Below are 21,419 nucleotides of genomic sequence, written 5' to 3' on the forward strand. Positions count from 1 at the left end.
CTTCACGAATTTCATGAATTTACCATTTGAATGGCCATCTAACCCGAAGAATTGAAACATAACTCAACGTAGTAAATCTCCTAGGACCTCCTCCTGGGTGATCTGACAGGGTATTGATATGATATTCTAACGCTAACACCCAGAAATCATTGGTGTGCACAGTGTTGACGTGTGTCTGAATTCGCCATCAGCGACGACGCCGTTCTCTCGCTCGGAGGGGAAGCGTATGACGGCAGACGGTCGTCACCGTCTCCCCGACAACGGTTCTGCTCTCACGACTCGGGAATGTTACGAGGTCTGGAGCCATTCCCCGGAATATCGATCCCTGTTCCGATTCACACATTACCCTATGCAGTCAATGTTGTGGAACGTTGCAGGGAAAGACTGCATGTGTGAAAGGCCTGCTGATAGGAGGAAACACCTCCAGCCTCCTCCAAGATAAATGGACTGCATTTATACCGCGCTTTTCTAACCAGTGGCCGCTCAAAGCGCTTTACAATATTGCCTAACATTCACCCATTCATGCACACATTCACACGCCGACGGCAGTGCCAGGCAAGGCGAGAGCCGGCTCGTTGGGAGCAGTGAGGTTGAGGCGTCTTGCTCTGGGACACCTCGATGCTCAGCTAGGAGGAGCCGGGAATCTAACTAGCAATGATCCGGTTGCCAGCCAACCTACTCTACCTCCTGAGCAAAATGCTGCCCCTGATTAAGGTTGGAGAGATAATAATAATAATAATAATAATAAATTAAATGTATATAGCGCTACATATGGTACTCTAAGACGCTTTACATATTGCCCTATCTAAACTATGTAACAGACATATATTAAGACAGACTAGGATTAAAAGAAAAACAGAGGTTAAACATGAAGAATAAGGTGGGAGTTAGGTGGGGAAGGCTTGTCTAAAAAGGTATGTTTTGAGTGCAGATTTGAAAGAAGAGAGGGTTGGAGAGACTTTGATGTGTGAGGGGAGTGAATTCCAAAAGGGTGGGGGCAGCAACTGAGAAGGCCCGATCACCCCAAGTCTGGCGCTTAGTCCGGGGGACTTGTAGCAGGTTGGCAGAGATGGACCTGAGGAATCGGGAGGGGGCGTGGTGATGGAGGAGGTCGGCAAGGTAGGGGGGGGGGGGGCTAGGCTGTTAAGGGCCTTGTAGGTGATGAGTACGATTTTGAAGTTGATTCGGTGTTTAATTGGAAGCCAATGGAGTTCACGGAGGACAGGTGTGATGTGTTCTCTGGCGCGGGTACCAGTGAGGAGGCGTGCAGCTGAGTTCTGGACATATTGAAGTTTATTGAGGACTTTTGGGGTGGTGCCGTAGAGAAGACCATCGCAGTAGTCGAGCCTGGATGAAATGAAAGCATGGATGAGTGTCTCAGCAGCGGTAGTTGACAGGTTTGGGCGGAGGCGGGCGATGTTTCGGAGGTGGAAAAAGGCAGTTTGGGGTATATGGTTAACATGGGGGAGGAAGGAGAGAGTGGGGTCCAGGATAACTCCAAGGTTACGGATTTTGGTGGAGGGGGTGATGGTGGAGCCGTCAATGTTGAGGGTGAAGTTCTGAGCGGAGTGAGTGAGGGTGTCAGAACAATGATGAGGATTTCGGATTTGTTGGAGTTGAGTTTGAGAAAGCTGTTTTGCATCCAGGTCTTGATGTCGGTCAAACAATGATACGAGATGAGATGAAGAGCAAAGAAGACTAGAGAGCGCACGAGATAGAGTAAGACAAATGCTATTTAGGTGAATGGTAGAGAGAGGTTTCAAAATGAACGCCACGTGAGTCGAGGACAAGTTTTGAACCAAACACATGACAGTGAATTGAAAACAAGTGGAAAAAGTACTTTAAACAATTTGATCAAGGAGGTCGGAAAACCCACAAGTACCCCAAGAGTACAAAATAAATATTCAAAGGAAAGAATTCTAAAGAGTAATATATTAAAATAAATGAAGTGAAGGCATCAACATGATCCAACTCACAGAAATGCATGCAGACAGATCCCATCTCTGGCCTTGAAGGTCTGGCTTCTTTCTCATTACTCAACTTCCTTAGAAGAAAGTCTTGCTTTCTGTTGCACATGACAGCCCGCGGGTGTTGCCAAGGGAGAGAGAAGGGGAGAGAATAAGAAAGAGGGAAAGAGAAAGGGCGAAGGAGAGAGGGCAAGAGAGGGAGAGAGGTTGGGGGAGAGATAGACAGCAGGACCAAGAGAGAAATAGAGAGAAGAGAGAAGAGAGATGAAGCGAGAAGAGAGAAGAGAGAAGAGAGAGAGAGAGAGAGAGAGAGAGAGAGAGAGAGAGAGAGAGAGAGAGAGAGAGAGAGAGAGAGAGAGAGAGAGCATGTCAAGGGGAGTGAAGGGGGTTTGAGGAATCGATGTAGAAAGTCAGCATCGATCATCTTTCAGACGATTATTTGTGTCAATAAATGTCTACCCTGCACACACCACACACACACACACACACACACACACACACACACACACACACACGCTTAAAGGTGCCATATTCCTTAAACCAATTACTGAGCGACAGCTCAGACCTGGGTCATTTGAAAAGCTCATTAATGTTGTTCCAGAAACACACAAAAACACACACACATCATCACACAAACACACCATCAGACAAACACACACACATCTTCAATTAGTGTCACTTTTCAAAAATGCCACAAAAGCCTGCCAGGGACAAAGCGCGATTGACATCTGTGTGTGTGTCCCTGTATGTGTGTGTGTGTGTGTGTGTGTGTCCCTGTATGTGTATTTGTATGCGTGTGCGTGCATGCGGGCGTGCGTGTGTGTGTCCCCTGTGAAGATGGAGGCCATGAGAAGGTGTGGTTCCTGCAGAGGCCTCTCCTCCCACTTCATCATCAGAGCCCAGCGGTGAGAGGGCTCGTCACGGCCTCGCCGAGACCACCTGGTGCTTCCTGACTCAGCCCTGGCTCAAACCAACCAGGCCCTGACCCAGCAGGGCCTCAGTGGGGAGGGTGGGTTTAGTCCTGCTGCTCATGAACGTCATTACATATGCTTTTCATTTCATGAACCGTAGATCCGTGGTAGACATGAATATTTAGAAACCCCCAGAGCATCTTTGAGTCCCTCCTCGCCAAGTGTTTGTATGCAAGAGGCAAATGTGTGTGTGAACGGTTTTGTGTGTGTGTGCACGGTTTGTTTCTCTGTGTTTGTGTGTGAGCTCCAGATAGGTGGGTGATGGATCGCAGCGCTCAAGGCTGTGTTAACACTAACACATTGTCCTCATTACTTCTCTCCCACTGTCATTTTCCTCCTCGTCCATCCTTACCTCCCGTCAGAACCTCACACTCCCTCCCCTTCAAGCCCTCCTTTTATATTACTCCTTCTAGTCGACTCTCTGCAACGTACCTCCTCATCTCGTTCCTCTATCGTTCTTCTGTTACGCAAGACTGCTCCCTGTCTGTCCATCTCTCAGTGCCTATCATCTTCTCCACACCTGCATTCACACTTCAAACGACAATTTAATTCTCTCCCTCCCTCAATCTCTCCCACCCTGTCTAAATCTCCTTGTGGGTCTCTTTCCCCCATCCCTCCCGCCCTACTTCTCTCTCTCCCCCTCTCTCCCCCTTCACGTGTCCCCGTCCCTATCAGAATACCCCCGACTCCGACTCAGGGAAGAGAGACAGACATACAGATAGACAGTCCGAGAGACAGACATACAGACAGACATAGAGACAGAGATAGAGAGCCAGACATACAGCCAGAGACAAAGAGACAGAGAGACAGAGAAAAGTCTGTAAGAGAATAAGGATAGAAAAATATTAGCTACGGGTAGCATGAAATCCCAGGAGAAGTTACAATCAGGAAGGGCGAAAAAGACATAGAAGGAATAGCAGATGAAAGACGTTGTGCGAGTGTTGGATGCTGGGCGGTGGGACGGGATGCTTGTTAAGGAAGGGGGTTAGGGGTGTGGGGGGGGTTACGCTGTCTGGTTATAGGAAGAACAGACACAGACTGATTAGGGCAGAGACACGCACGCAAGTGAGCACACACATACAACGGAGTTTCACACAGACAAACATTAGGGAAACGGGTGCTTGTTGATCAGACGCAGTGCCCCAGCTCACATCACCAACATGCACAGTCACATCACCACCGTGCACGCTCAAATCACCACCGTGCACGCTCACTTCGGCACCGCGCACTAGTGCATCAGCACCGTGCACGCTCACATCAACACTGTGCACGCGCACATCAACACTGTGCACGCCCACGATGTCAACACTGTGCACGCCTACATAGAGCACATCAAACACCATGCCCGCCAACCATCAACACTGTGCACGATCACATCACCACTGTTCAAGCCCACATCAAAATAGTGAGCATGTTCACCAAACACACACATTACGATGTTCACCAAACACACACATTACGCTTTGGTCAGAAGCTAGACATTAGTCACAACACATTTCAGAATAGAAACATCGCTGAACGTAGAAAAACTGCTACAGCTACTAGAACCTCCTCCAGGGGGATCTGACAGACACGATTATCAAAGGAAACACACTTTGGGGTTTTCCTATGGATAGAAACAATGAATCACTGAAGCCTTTAACAATCATTCTCAGTCATACTTTTTCTCCCCAGAACCCGAGAGATCAGAGCTCAGTGCTTGGTTTGACTAAAGCCGTTACACACACCCGGTTCAAGACTCCGAAAGGTATGGATACTCAAAGGGCTTGCATACAGCATTTTCCATTCTGTTTTTTTTAATCCCTTTTCATTGAAGGGTCCGATGATGAATTCTTGACTTACACTCTGAGCTCATGAGACTCCTGTAATCACAAGGAGTCGAAGGCCTATTGGGCTGTAAAGTGCACCCCTCGCTCTGCATGAAAGCCCACGAATCCTAACCGTGCTCTTACTTTGTAATCCCGCCGTGCGTTCTTAGGCCCTGTGTCTTTTTTTTGCAGAAAAGCTGAAAGGATTTCTTTCTCTTCTCGCTCCCGTCTTTAAGTCATGCAGCCTTGGCCCGGACTTTAGCTGGGAAGTTATTTTTCTTGTTCTTTCTTCTGCTTTAATTAGATTTATTCGTTCAACTTTCCCCCTGTCTGCTATCTCCCCCCCCCCCTCTTGAAGTGACCACTGTGATTGGATGACAGCGGGTCAGAGGACCATACAGAGGCCTTCCGTTGGTGGGCCACCAGTGTCTCCCACAGACCACCCCGACCTCAAAACACAAACTAGCTCCCTCGTGTCAGGTAATATAACGTCCTGTTCTCCTACGAGTTGCGTAATCACCAGATGGAGGTAAAATGAGTCTCCTGCTGAACACAGAGGCGCAGAGATGTCACCCTGAAGACGCATCTTTCACTGTAATTACTACAGGGAGAGAGAAGATTAAGACAAATGAGTCAATCAAACTCTACGCATTCGATTAAATTGCCCCTGTGCCAGTGAGCCCTCCCTCCATCGTCCATCAGATCAGTACCAGGAGCATCACCCATGTACACTCATTCTTCTTCCATTCAGTCTAAACACACCCACATCCAGCTGTAAATGGTATGAAGATGATGATTGGATCTGTGTTTACCAGTGGATGCATCTTACAACACTTCTGTTGGCTATTCACCTATTTACACGATCTCAGTTTCCAACCAGGTCCATGTAAGACTTTTTAATGCCACTTAGAACTCAATTTAATACAGATTTCCCAGGCCCAACGGGTGTAGGTAAGTTAAAGTCCTCCACATGGAACTGCGTTATAAACATTTATGGGAAACGTGCCTAATAAAATATAAACAACATCAGCTAATGTTACTGTGAAACATCACAGGGACGGGCTGCCCAGGGAACAGACTGACCCAGGATCAGCTCACATTATGATGAAACATCCACAGGGAGCAGACTGACTCAGGATCAGCCAATGTCATGGAGAAACATCCACTGAGAAGGATCAAAACTTTTCAATGCCTTTAAATGACGTGAGTTCAAGGCTTTCAATACTTTCAATACCTCTGTGGGCTCCCAGGTATTTAACCATTTAGCACTTTTGTCCAAAGTGTGTCAGACTCCTTTCACACAACCTTCCCCGGTAAATTGCCGGGACAACCTTTTGGGCGCCACCAGCGATTACCTCAATTCACACGAGGCTGCGTTCTGGAACATTTCCGCCTGCGCCTTGTCACAAATGTCACAGCAAGGCCGTGACAGACGGGCCAGGGGACGGTCCATCAGGCTGGGGAACGAGACCCTACGGGGGGGGTCAGCCGCCATGAAGCGAGGCGGGGGAGGCTCGCTTATTCTGGATCCGTCCAGTTTCGCCCACTCTTAAAAAAAAATCGGCTTTTCTCCCGACAAAAGAAGCTGTACTGATAATGCTATCGGATCACCATGAAAGCATACGCAAAGATATCGTGTTGCGGGTTCAAATACCTCACCAGCCGAGTCTTGTGATCGGTTCGCCCGCCCCGTGTTATGAGCGCCCCACGTCAGAACGACGTACCCCTTTACGGGAATCTCCCAGCCAAATTTGTCAGACATTTGAACATTAGGTCGATTCTTTCATAGTCTTGTCTAAAATAATGAGAGAGTAACTCATGCGGCAGCAGAGATCACCTCAGAATAAGAGTTCAGTGTCAGCTGAACACGTCCGACAACCACCAAACAGGACTCACTTCTCCTCTTCAACAGAAGAGCCTCCTAATAAGAGTTCAGTGTCAGCTGAACACGTCCCGAAGGCCTCCGTTCTCCTCCTGCGCGGTACCGCTCCGTAGCACCGTGTTCGTCTCCTCCGGTCTGACATCCTGCTCTGAGCGCGATCCATAACTCAACGGACAACAACGGGCCGGCGCGGCGGTGGAGACGCGCTGACAGGCCGCAGCAGCTCCCCCGGTGAAGGATGGCGCCCGGGACAGGACAGGAAGTGTGTGAGTGTGTGCTTCCTCCCCCCCCCCGGCTGCCTGTCAGTTTGACCAAGCTTTATTTAAAAGCCTCCCGCGGTCGAGGGGGTGGATGCTGGGCGGAGGGGGGGGAGGCTTGTTAAGGAAGGGGATGAGGGGGAGGAGGGTGGGTGTTACGGACTGATTAGGGCACTGACACGCACGCGCACACACACACACACACACACACACACACAGACATTTACATGGACGCAACTGAACACTCACACGAGCACTAGGGGTGTGCCAAATAATCGTCATAACGATGCATCACGATTCTAATTTTCACGATCTACTGCATCGATTGTTGACGCCAAGAATCGATTATTAATTTTAAAAAATGAATAATTAAATTTTTTTTTTTTTTTATATAGTTTTATAAAGCCTATTCACTTTTTGTGGCATCAGTTTGTCCTCTTATGTTTATGAAATGATATTGTTGTTATAATGGCAGCTACGGCATTGGTTTAAAGGACCACTGAGGCCATGTAAACGGCACTGATTATCCATATTCTGTTATTTTAAGTTTTATAGATCCTTAGCACTTCCTGTCAGTGTATCCAGTAATAGTCGTTTCAATAAATACAGCTATGTATGAATTGAGATGCTTTGAGTTATCAATTGAACACACTATCCAGATCATACACAGCCAGTCAGCCACTGGTAATGGCTTAATTTTTTTTTAACAGTGTTCAGTGAAAATTCGCAATGCATCGCAATAATTCAAGTATCGCGATGCATCGTGATAGAATCGCATCGTGGCATGTGAATCGTGATACGAATCGAATCGTGACTTCTTTGGCAATACCAACCCCTAACGAGCACACACGCACAAGCACACACACGCAAAAGCACTCACAAGCACACACACACACACACACACACACACACACACACACACACACACACACACACACACACACACACACACACACACACACACACACACACACGTAAGGCTGTGGCTGTAATCCAGAACCAGCAAACACCCTAACCCCCCCATGATCCTGCCCTCCCTTCCATTTAAACGCGTCTGCTAAGATGTGTTTATTAAAAGGCACTGGAGAGAAGATGTACTTAATGCACCAGAGACAGACAGCGTGAGAAATGTCTCTCAGCGCTTTACTCTGTGTACGGCTGCGTTTGAATCACTGGACTGTGCTCTTTAGCGGAGCTAAGCCCTTCCCTATTTTCCAAGTTGGGCAGCGTTCAACCCTCAGCCACAGCAGCAGCAGGGCCGGCTGTTCTGCAGAAGGACTGAGGCTGAAGCAGAGACCAGGTCATGGGTTTACTTTCACTTTCGTTTAGCCGCGGATGGTCATTTAAAAGGTGAGGCTATGGCCGGAATACGTCTCACATGGCGTCACCGTGTTTGAGTTTAGACCAGCTCCCATCAGCCCTGCTACACAGGGGGCTCAGTAGAGAGCATGAGCGACGAGAACACAACAGTTATGCACACACACACACACACAGTAAAAAATAATAACTAACAAACACACTCGCACACAAACCCACGCGCACCCATATACACACACACAGGGCAAGAAAGACATTACATAAAACAAATGAAAGCCAGCCCAGTGGCCCACTGGCAGTTGAAAAATGCAGGCTGCCATTAAGGTGAGATTGGACTACGCAGCTGATATGACTGCCACCAGGAGGGGGGCGTGTGTGTGCGTGTGTGCGCGTGTGTGTGTGTGTGTGTGTGTGTGTGTGTGTGTGTGTGTGTGTGTGTGTGTGTGTGTGTGTGTGTGTGTGTGTGTGTGTGTGTTAATATATCTGGTGCGGCCCCAATGCTGACTGGTGATAGCAGTTTGCCTCAGGCCAACCCGAGTGACAGAATGCTCACTTGTGAGTCACACACACACATACACACACACACACACACACACTAAGAAACACACACAGACACACACACACACAGGCCTCTTACCGTGGGCGTCGCGGTAGTAAGCGTGTGTGACGCTGCGGAATCGCTCCTGTCCAGCTGTGTCCCAAATCTGAGCAGAAGAGATCATCATCATCATCATCATCATCATCATCATCATCATCATCATCATCATCATCATGATCATCATCAGCGTCACCTGGCCTGAATGGAAAGACTTTACAAACTGTAGACACAGAGAAATGTGTTTGGTTACAGGATTTAAATAATTTGCCACAGGGTAGAATTGGTAACACTTTTCCAATTAGGGTACGTTAATTAGACAACAATATAGCCTTAGCATAGGGGTTAGGGTTGTGGCTGGTGGGAACATTAATAGCTTAGTCAACATGTACACCATTAGTAAATTATGGACCATTAGGTCCATAACTAAATTAACTTAAGTTAAATCAGAAGTAAGCATGAACTAACAGTTAATTAACAGTTAGTACATGCTTACTTCTGTTTAAGGTTGATTAATGTTCCCATATTGTAAAGGGTTATCATTTAAACATCATAAGACAAAGCAGATGAACTTTGTGAGTTTGTTAGAGTGAGAATGACTCAAAACAAACGTTAATTTCAGGGTTTATTTCTACAACTTTTCTCCTCAGTTGAAATGCATTCTGGGCCGTGAGCAACTATCAGGCCGACTGCACCCCCTGTGTGAACACACATTTGGGGGGTTGTGGGGGGGCCTGGGGACAGCCTATCACCAGTACTGGTCTGGACCAGCACAGTCCATCAGCGCCTGCCACCCGGTCACCGGAGATAACGGAGAGCGCAAGATCGGGATTTACATTCTCTTTACAACACTGACAATCTCAGAGAGAGAGAGAGAGAGAGAGAGAGAGAGAGAGAGAGAGAGAGAGAGAGAGAGAGAGAGAGAGAGAGAGAGAGAGAGAGAAAGCAAGAGCGAGCAGGAGAGAGAGCGAGAGAGGATTTATTATCTTCCTTCGCTAACAATATTATTAAAACCATTTGAGCAGAACAGAAATCAAATAAGAGAATGGACCAGATAGTATCACACAGAGACCGAAGAGATAAATGCGGTGCAGAGAGAGAGAGGAATGGAAAGAGAGAGAGGAATAATCACTTTTGTCAAGGCATGTCACAAACACCCACGGGTGTATTAGAGGAGCATTCATCGTGAAACAATAAGAGGGAACAACAAAAGATGTTGACGGAGTGGGCTGCATCGAGACACCATGGAGGGAGGAGGCCTTCCTGCCTGGGAAAGGGAGATAAACCAGCGTGTGCGTACGTGTCTGCGTGTGTACGTGCTTGTGTGTGAGAAGGATAGGGATAGAGAGAGCAGCGTTAACATCAAAGGAGAAAGGCATGAGATGAGAAGGATAGAGTCTCTCTCTCTCTCTCTCTCTCTCTCTCTCTCTCTCTCTCTCTCTCTCTCTCTCTCTCTCTCTCTCTCTCTCTCTCTCTCTCTCTCTCTCTCTCTCTCTCTCTCTCTCTCTCTCTCTCTCTCTCTCTCTCTCTCTCTCTCTCTCTCTCTCTCTCTAACCTTGTGGGGAGGGCGCTATAATTTCCTACAGGGCCCTAGCCGGTCCGAGCAGCGCTAATTGACTGATGGATGTTAATCAGGAGGGGCTCGTTACATTCCAGCTCGTCTGACGAGCAATGATCCTCCCTCGACCCCATGTACGCACTTATTGTATGTTGTGCGTCCTGGCACTTATAGACTTAATGTATACAGCCCTATGTTTTACAGTTATTGATGTGACAAAAAGGATGAGATGCTGATTTTCTTACCTGGAGCTTGACTTTGATCGTGTCGATATTCAGGACTTTATTCTAGAAAAACAGAAAAGAAAAACAAGGTCACAACCGAGGTCAACACGGAAGAGGAGGAGTATACGCAAAGGAAAACATCCAGGGTTTCCCAAAGCACTTTACAGCTTAGGCGGAAGCCTGAACAACACACGCCTGCCACTTTAGCTACCATGTCCAAAAATAAAAAAAGATACCATTTTTTATTTTTTATTTAGTAATTTTAATATTTAGTAGTTCAAAACAAAACTAAAGTATTGACTAAATGATCACAAAAAAAGATCAACAGTTTTTTCTTTAATCATTTAGAAAATTCTTTAGATTAGAATATTTTAAAAGTCACAATTGCACAAATTCGTTGTGTTTAGCACTTTATTTATTTTCAGATATTTGTATCCCCCCCCCCCTCTCCCCCCCCCCCCCCCTCCCCGGTCTGACGGCAGACCCCACCACCTTAACGAACAAATGTTATGCGGGAAACCGCGACACCTGACCCTGTGCCTCTATAAACCGCCTGAACGCTAAACGCTCTGAAACACCGTCGCCTCTTGTTAGTCATTTAAAAATACATCTCCACCCTCAGAAGTACTTAAATGCTCATACTTTGGCTGCTCTCTGAGGTAAGACACTTGACTGTTCTCACATTCCCGCTCTTGAACTATCCTTCACTGCGTTTCTATGCGGTACGTGCGCTTTTTCTGTTCTATTCTATTGTATTCTTACATAATAACAAATAAAGAGATGCAGCGGGTTCTGCCTTTGTGTCTCAGCACAGAGGGTTGAGTTTTGAGTCTCATACGCTGAGGACGATGTCGTCGACACAACATACAATACACGACCTAGTGGTAAACACACACACTAGGACACACGCGCGTAAACACACGTAAAGACACAAACACACATTCAGTTATAATTTCAAAGTGGAGTTGAGAGTTGCGTCACCTAACTACACACAACTTTGCATTGGGAGCCAGATGACGGAGTCGACGACTGGAGAGATTAGGAGGAGAAGATGCAGGCTCCTGACCTGGACCTCCTCCCCAAAGACTCCTGCTCATAAAGAGAGAGGGAGAAGGAGAGACCTCCTCCCCAAAGACTCCTGCTCATAAAGAGAGAGAGGGAGAAGGAGAGACCTCATCCCCAAAGACTCCTGCTCATAAAGAGAGAGAGGGAGAAGGAGAGAACTCCTCCCCAAAGACTCCTGCTCATAAAGAGAGAGGGAGAAGGAGAGACCTCCTCCCCAAAGACTCCTGCTCATAAAGAGAGAGAGGGAGAAGGAGAGACCTCCTCCCCAAAGACTCCTGCTCATAAAGAGAGAGAGGGAGAAGGAGAGACATCCTCCCCAAAGACTCCTGCTCATAACGAGAGAGAGGGAGAAGGAGAGACCTCCTCCCCAAAGACTCCTGCTCATAAAGAGAGAGAGGGAGAAGGAGGGACCTCCTCCCCAAAGACTCCTGCTCATAAAGAGAGAGAGGGAGAAGGAGAGGCCTCCTCCCCAAAGACTCCTGCTCATAAAGAGAGAGAGGGAGAAGGAGAGACCTCCTCCCCAAAGACTCCTGCTCATAACGAGAGAGAGGTAGAAGGAGGGACCTCCTCCTCAAAGACTCCTGCTCATAAAGAGAGAGAGGGAGAAGGAGGGACCTCCTCCCCAAAGACTCCTGCTCATAAAGAGAGAGAGGGAGAAGGATAGACCCGAGCCTTCTCCTCAAGGAGGAGGAGGGACAGAGTTGTATCTTATTGTATCTTTTGCTGTGGCAATGGACATTTCTTTTCCATGCCAGTAAAACCATAGGATCTTTAATCCGAGACAGAGACACAGAGATCAGAGAAAGAGACAGAGGGAGATACAGAGAGAGAGGCAGAGCGAGAGACAGAGACAAAGACAGAGACAGAGACAGAGAGAGACAGAGAGACAGTGTAACAGAGAGAGGGATAAAATGGGACAGAAAAAGAGGGAGAGAGAGACAGAGAGAGAGAGACAAAGAAAAAGAGAGAGAGAGCAAGAGAGAGACAGGCCAATAGACAGGCGAGAGCGACCAGAACTCAAACGGTCATAAATACATTAATATGAGCTCTGACCTTGACCCCACTAGCATTACAGATATATAGATGAGGTCTGCCGAATGACTAAATATAATGTAAATGTATCAGGGAACAGCACCAATTAAGATATGGGGTAAAGCACGCGTCGAAGGTTATCTTGGGCTGAGAGTCGTCTCGCTCCACAGGGCAAAGGTCAACGCTAAGTCAGAGGTCATGCGGGGAAGAGCCACTGAGCAGAAACAAATTACCTCCCTGGATTAAAAAAAAAAAAAACTTCTCACTTTTGAAGAAAGACATCAAAGATAAAGAACAGGTACTAGTTTGTCTCCTGGAGACGCTCTGTGGGAACAGAAATCCCATCAAAGCTTTCAGGATGACAGAAGACCGACCGTGATAAGAAGCATCAAGCTGAATGAACGTTGTCAAACTGAACACTGTTTCTTACCAGATTCCAGTGTTGAACTCGGTCGACTAATCAAAGAAAAGTTAGTCGTAAAACTGTGTGCGTGGCTGGGCCGGTGGCCAGTAGGTAGAAGGTTGTGTGTTCAGCAGTGATACTTTGATTGACGTTATGATTGCTTCGTCAGTGGTGGATGAAAAGTGCATCTTCTTCTAGGGTGTTCTGTTAGCAGCCTCACAGACGCAGCGCAGTGAACGACCTCGTTCCGTTTGCCAGGTCAGAGATCAGAACAAATGGACGACAGTAGGACCTCTGAGAGCGACGGGGTGGTAAGGCGTTCTGGTGTGCGGAGAGAAAAGATGGAAAATAAGTATTTTCGAGATGGAAAATGAATCAACGCTGGATACCAGGCAGGGGAAACGTAGCAGTCGGAGGCGAAGGCAGTGGTTTCAACAGCATACAAATAAGTAAATACATTCCCATATTGGTGTGAGCTTACGTGCGTGTCAGCTGCTCATGCACACAACACAACCGTAAACTCTCTGATACCCTCTCCCGCCGTCAGTCGCGTGCGCCCACGGCCACACACACGGCCGCACGCACAACTGCACACAGGTACAACGGCACGCACGCACGCACGCACACACGCACACACACACACACACACACACACACACACACACACACACACACACACACACACACACACACACACACACACACACACACACACACACACACACACACACACACACACACACACACACAGATCCTGGTCTATATGAACCCCTCAGAACTGAGGTGGCTCATTTCATTTCCATAATAAGCCCTACCTTATTCCTGATGCATTCCATCCATATTGCACGCTGGGATGTTTCTGGTCCTCCCAGCGAACACATTGGACTCGGCTGAATCTCATCGGCAGCCATCTACCCCGCGGACATTAGTGCATTCAACCAGAAATACACTGCAGCATGGCCGGGAATACTCCCAGCTGTATTCAGTACCCAGGGATACATTCAACCATCTGAAAGCCTGCGGATGTCTGCGTCGCTGGGATTCAGTGTACTGTTCTTGTGGTTCGGAGGTTTGAATCCTAATTGAATGGTAATGGTTTGGATGGAACCACAAACTCTGCAGTATCGCTACAGGTGCCCTTGAGCAAGATTCTTTAGCCCCAGCTGCTCATATAGAGTAAATACATAATCCCAGTGAGTCTCGTTGGATGAAAGTGGCCATGGTGGCTCAGGAGGTCGAGCGGGTTGACTTGTAGCTGGAAGGTTGCTGGTTCGATCCCCGGCTCCTCCCAGCTGAGTGTCGAGGAATCCCTGTTCAAGACAACTAACCCTAAGTTCTCCTGATGAGGTGGTGGTCGCCTTGCACGGTTGACTGGTTGACTTTTAGGCAATAATTATATGGAATAAAAAGTGTAGCAAAAGCCAGTGTCTGAAAGGTGATTACAAAATAGAATCAGGAGTCTGTCAGGAGGAGCAATGGGAGGAGGCGCAGATGGTGTCTGCATCTCCTGCTGACCATCACTGCGGTCTCTCAACCTTAAAATGGGTTTGCAAATCGAATCTCACGCGGGGGCCAGTGCCAGGCACCAGACGACAGGCGCCGGATTTGCACCAACACACACACAAATGGAAGAAAGTCAACGTTTCAATATTAACTCCTGGAAATACAAAAACACAAAAACTCAACAACACAGCCAGATTGATATATACACAAGATCATCCACGGTCACGCCGGGCCCAGAGGAAATCATTTGACTGAGATTTGATTAATTGTGGCTTCACTTTTAAGATGAGAAGTGTTGGCTCGTAAAGTTGTCGCTATTCTGTACTGTGACAGGGGAACGGTTCGATGAACATTTCCACATTGAATTGCAGGTCAGTGTAAGCAGATGTTTTTATTGGAACGATTTGGAAACCCCATAAGTCACTGCATGGTTCTGAAGTTACAGTGGAAGAGATTTATGATCCCAGGGGGGAGATGGTCTCTGCAGCAGAAACACAAGACAGTACACAGCACACGCACACACCCACACGCACACACACACTTAAGTCAATACACACACAAACCCAGTTAACAAGGCAGTATGCACCACATGAACACAGAAACATAAGAAAGTACACACCACACAAAAAATTTAAAAAACAAAAGTCAGATGACTTTTAGTGAAGGGATGAAAAAGTTGTCCTACTAGTTAGCGCCCGGAAGCTAGTGCATGCATGAAAATCTTTTCTGAAGTAAAAATCTGTTACTTTTACATTCCCACCCAAGACTTCCCACATCTCATGATTTCGAAGGGTAGAGTCCAGACTAATAATGTTTACGAATTAACCATCTATTTTTCTTTGTAACGTTATTGATCATTCCATTTTGCCATTCTGCCTAAGATGTTTGTGAAGATAGCAGCAACTTGAGCCACGGGTAGAATTATGCAATGCTGTTCACTGTGCTGTAACAGGTTCACTTTATGTTACGTTACTTTTTACATTAATGCATAATCACTGAGCTAATCCATCGGTGTTTAGAATAGCTTGATAGATACAGACTCTTAAATCAAATCTTAATGATTAACCAGGTCCATATGCTGAAGTGATTCATCCTTTTGCTACTCCCTCTCTACCTGCGTCCATCCCTCCCTCTCTCCCCAGCCCACCCAACCAGCCCAGCTTTCAAGGAGATGCCTTCAGTGGTATTTTTCCTGGAGGGCCTTCTTACTGTCTTGTTAACTGTGTTTGTTTGGTGTATGTGGATGACACACACACAAACACACACACACACACACACACACACACACACACACACACACACACACACACACACACACACACACACACACACACACACACACACACACACTCTGAATCTTTCAGAGAACATCCAGGGATGGTTTCCAGAGGTGGGGGATGTGAGGGACGGCTTCAACAGCACTCATTTTGAATTCTGCATTGAATTGCGCTGACTCCTCATTCTGGTCTGACCCCCCGCACCTCCCTCTCTGTGATCTCTGTTTCCTCTCCCTCTGTCACAGTCTGGTCACCCATCTGTCTGTTTGCTCTCCTCCATCTGTCCTCATAGTTACTCTTTCCATTTTATCTTTTCCTGTCGTTGGCTTTGTGGGGACATCTGTTTTAGTCATCCTCCGTGTGTTGTACGATTTCTACCCACAGTCTCGCTCTTTATCTCCGTCTCTCGCTCTTTATGTCTCGCTCTCTCTCTCTCTCTCTCCAATTTCTTTCGAAATTCAGTCTCTCTCTTCATCTGTCTCCCTCTTTGTATCTGTCTCTCTCCATCTTCCTCTCTCCCTCTCTCTCTCTCTCTCTTTATCCGTCTCTCTCCCTCTCTCTCTCCCTCTCTCTCTCCCTCTCTCCCTCCCTCCCTCCCTCCGTTATTTTACAGTCTGTCTCTGACTGTGTTGCTGCTTCCCCCCCCCCACTGTCTCACATTGTGATCCTCCGTCTCCTCTGGTTCAGTCGACACCTCCCTGGCTGCCCTGGCTGATTACCGTCACACATCTCTGTCACTCAGCAGATGCTTGGAAGGTGACGTAAGACCCAGTGAAGCGGCTGTCACTTAATGAGCAGGAACGAGGTGAGGGCGTCCCGCTCTAAGGATGCCTGCAGGTGAGCCAAGGAGACCCAGGATCCTCAACCCACCATCCAACGGCAGCCTAGCGCCAAGGGTTTAATTAAGATAAGGAGACTGCTGCATGGGGACTATGCTTCATGGGCTAATACCGAGCACATTCACATGTGCACACACACACACACACACACACACACACACACACACACACACACACACACACACACACACACACACACACACACACACACACACACACACACACACACACACACACACACTCACACGCATGTGCACACGCACACACACTCTGATAAAAGCCCCAGGCAGAGAAAAGCTAATTTGACAATTAAACAAATTATACCCTCATATATGCGTTCAATAAAATACAAATAAGTAGCTGGAAGCGCATAAGAAGTAAAGACCTCAATTAACAAACACCCACCCTCACACATACACTAACACATCAACAACAAAATACACACAGAAACCCACCCACACATCCACCACAAAATACACCCAACCACACATACACAACACCTTACACACAGACATCAACACCATGCACCACACAGTACACACAGACACCCACCCACGCACACACACATCACCATACACACAGACATCCACACCACACCATTCACACAGACATCCACCCACACATCCACCACAAAATACACGGACATCCAGCCATCCATACATACACTACACACTGGCACTGATGCGCACACACACACACACACACACACACACACACACACACACACACACACACACACACACACACACACACACACACACACACACACACACACACACACACACACACACACACCCCTGCTGAGAGTCATTATGAACATCTACTAATATTCGGCAATAGAAGGCAGCTCTGAGCAATCTGTCCATCACAGAGCGGTCCAGACCAGATCTATAAATATGTATGAGGTGCCTGGGCAGCGAAGAATCCCACCTTCAGTTCCGAAGAGCTTCCTGGAAACTCTCTCTCCCTCTCTGACGGTGACATGTTGATTACCTGAACGGCCTTCGGCACGCACCCCTCCTCCTCCTCCTCCTCCTCCTCCTCCTCCTCCTCCTCCTCCTCTTGCCACAGAGCTCCTCAAGGAGCAGTCTAAGGCACCCCCAGTCTGAGGACGTTCCTGAATGTTACACCTTGGTGGATATTCAGGAACCCATCAGAGGTGAGTTTACCCTCAGGCTGGGAAGATGCTGAAGGTGTGATACAGCTCCCCCCACCCCACTATATCAGTGTGTGTGTGTGGGGGGGGGGGGGGTACATCTAGGAGGTACATCTGTGAACTCAAAAGCTTCCATGCATATCTAATATCTTTATATCTTACTTATTTTAATTACTCAACAGTGGATTGGTTTAGTCAAAATGTGCAATCCTATAATACAATTAACTAGATATAACGTGGATGTGTTATTGTGTAGCTCAAACTGAGTTTTATTTAATGTTCAGATATAAAATAATGAAATCTAAAAATATCATAAAGATACATCCCCCTAAAAGCCATCCAAGGCACATTTACAGCACTGTTATTCTTACAATTCATACAAATTTTTGCTATGCATAAAAAGAATACAGAAAATATGTGAATATAATTCATCTTACTATATCTTATCTTATCCCTTTAGCCGTTACTACGGCGACCGACCTGTGCCTGGAAATTCCTTGACTGTTGCTACGGGCCACCTGTCCATCACTCCACCTGTCCACACCTCCCCTGACAGGTAGTAAGCACCCCGCACTGAGACGAGAGCAGATTGTGTCACAGTCCTCCTCGCTTAGTAAGACATGAGTTCAGTTCTGTAACACTCAACTATTCAGCTCAACGTGCTGCTGGTGGTACAGTCGGAACATTACCCCCTGGAGCCATAGCTATAGACAGACAGAGAGAGAGAGACAGACAGCAAGACAGAGAAGGTCAGATATAAAGAGAGAGAGACAGAGAGAGAGAGAGAGAGAGAGAGAGAGAGAGAGAGAGAGAGAGAGAGAGAGAGAGAGAGAGAGAGAAAAACAACAATAAGCCTTATTTATTCCGATCCCTTCTTCTGCTAGTCACTGGAGGGTGAATTGAATTGATATACATGCTGCGATGTTCGTGTGGAATTCTTCACTTGCCTGGTCAGGTTGATCATCTCATTGGGATTATATCGGATCTTTCTACATCTTTAGCAGACGACTCTCTCGAAAGCAACAGTGAATCAGATACAGGTCAGGTGTTAATCCTCAAGAATGCATACAGATAGACACGGGATCGAACCCATTCTCTTTCGGCTAGGACCCACACACACTGGATTCTTACAAGAGAGCCACATTGTAAACATCAGTGCTTGAGATACAAATCCTGGCGCAGGTTTTACATAGTAACTGAACACGATGTTGACCGTTGCTGTAATTACATTTTGTTTAAATCCTTAAATTCTTATTCCTGTACTGTACTTTATGTTGTGAACCCCTCTCCTCACATCTGGTGTTGGCAGAGTACATCTGATCTTCTCCTGTCTAACCCAAGCACGTAGGAAAGGAATTACATGAAAATCCACTTGTTGTGAGAAGTTCTGTAAAGTCTGGAAGCTCATCAGCGGTTGTAATTAGAAGACGAGAATTGTCTCCATTTGCATCTGAGTAAACAAACAACTTGATAGATGTTACATATTTTGTGTACATTAACTGACAGCTTAATTCACTTCCCATGAAATTTCGCTCAGTATGCACAAGAATACCTTAACACCGACACACACCTACACCTTTCACAGAGGTATTAGCCATTCTTATTTAAATAAGGCTGACTAATTGCTGCTGTCCTGGAGATAATTACATCAGATAATGAACTCAACAGCCTTTTGTTTTGTCGGTTGGCTGACGAGATGAAGCGCGCTAAAACACGGACGTCAACAAACCAAAGATATTTGAGGAAGAAATGTGAACGTCAGCAATAAATGGGAGTGAACTCTGGGTGGCTATGCAAACCGGAGAAGAAAGAGAACCTTAGCATTACTTATCCTTTACTTCACCTCTGCTGACGAACAGTTTCACTGGAAGGAAAACATTCAACTTATTTGCACTTTCTCTCACCTGCTCAGTCACTCCCTCCAACTCACTCTCACTCTTTTCATCGCTCTATTCCTCTCACTCTACGTCTGTCTCTTGCTTGCTCAATTACTTCCTTGCCCCTCTATCTCTCTCTCACTTGCTAAAGCCCTCTTTCCACCACTCTCTCACCCTCTCAATCCATACATCTCTCTCGCTCCCTATATCTTTCTCTACCTCCATTTGTTTATCGCTCTCCCTCACAGTCAGGTATCATGCATTGAAAACCCAGTCATGGTTCATCCTAATCAGCCATATTGACACCAATCCTCAGAATTAAAAGATGGCCGGCCCTCCTCCTCCCCCCCCCCTCCTCCTCCTCCTCCTCCTCCCCCTCCTCCTCCTCCTCCAGGACTATGGTTCTCATTATTTCTCCTCATTACCTCATCATCAGCTCATTATCTGTCTGCTTGTTCAGCGCTTTCCTGTCAAAGTCACCCGCCCCCCTGTCAAACGCAATAGACATTAGCATTTTGTATTTCTGCATATATTTTTATTTTCATGGAGCTCTTTATTTATATGTAGTCTCGGCTAAGTTCACTTTCCTGGCGTAGAAGAAGATGCGGTTTCAGCTTTTAGTCTCCAGGCATGAGAATACATGATGGTATTAAGTTATTTTCTAGAACATGTACTGGAGAGAGAGCCAGAGCGAGAGCGAGAGAGACAGACACACAGACGTGTTCTGGTCATTCAGTTGGTTCCACCTCATCTCAGGACGGAACGCCTGGAAAATTTTGTGCAAGAGAAGGAGGACGTTCCATCGAAGGTATATCCCATTCTGTTACATGTTCCAGAGAGGCTTTCATGAATCTTACTACCAGGGATTAAAAACAAAAATTACAATTTCTGTGGGGGAACGAGATTAGAGAAGGATATTTTTATTCTGGTTCGGATTAAAAAATGAACCAGGCAATATGTTAAGAAAGTAGGGAGAGCAATGAAGGATACCTGCTAGAGAAGTGGCACATTAACCACGTGTGCAGTGAAGGCTGAACTGTTTCTCGCACAGATTTTACCCGTTGAATACGTGGACGCTGTTGTTTACAAGTTATCCGGGTTGGTGTGTACCAACCCTGTTTGATCACCTTGCCTGACCTGCCAATACACACACACACACACACACACACACACACACACACACACACACACACACACACACACACACACACACACACACACACACACACACACACACACACACACACACACACACACACACACACAGGCGAACCTTTCACACTGAGTATACACAAACACACACGCATGTACATACACACACAAGCTCACACACACACACACACACACGATTGTATCCACAAACAAACACGCATGCGCTTGCACACACACACGCAGGCATGCACACAAAGACACACACACACACACAAAACACAGAAACGTACAGCCATGTTGGTGTAACAGTCTGAAAGAAGTTTACTGATAAGGAAGCAAAGTCAACAGTAGAAGGCAACAATTGTATCGTAGTATTCACTCTGGGCCTTTAAGGTCAGCCTTCTGTTTCACACCACTGTTCTGTGCTACACTGTGTTTGTCAGGATTTTCTTTTGCATCTATCTTTGATATTTTAATTGCCTTTCCCGACCAAACGATTTGATTGAAGTCACATCCACTGACTTTTTATAGACCAC

General features: G+C 46.8%; 1 protein-coding gene across 1 annotated transcript in view; it reads right to left on the bottom strand.

The window, feature by feature from the left end:
- The window catches only part of LOC115531581 (ras-related protein Rab-26), a 55,775-nt gene that overhangs the window by 16,720 nt on the left and 17,636 nt on the right, over positions 1–21,419 (bottom strand). Inside the window, exons 3-4 of the mRNA XM_030340933.1 lie at positions 10,601–10,642; positions 8,840–8,906 (exon numbers count right to left, since the gene is read on the bottom strand). Coding sequence (XP_030196793.1) covers positions 8,840–8,906; positions 10,601–10,642 — 109 coding nt within the window. The remainder of the gene's footprint in view (positions 1–8,839; positions 8,907–10,600; positions 10,643–21,419) is intronic.

Source organism: Gadus morhua, chromosome 18, assembly GCF_902167405.1.
Source record: "Gadus morhua chromosome 18, gadMor3.0, whole genome shotgun sequence".
Lineage (NCBI taxonomy): Eukaryota > Metazoa > Chordata > Actinopteri > Gadiformes > Gadidae > Gadus > Gadus morhua.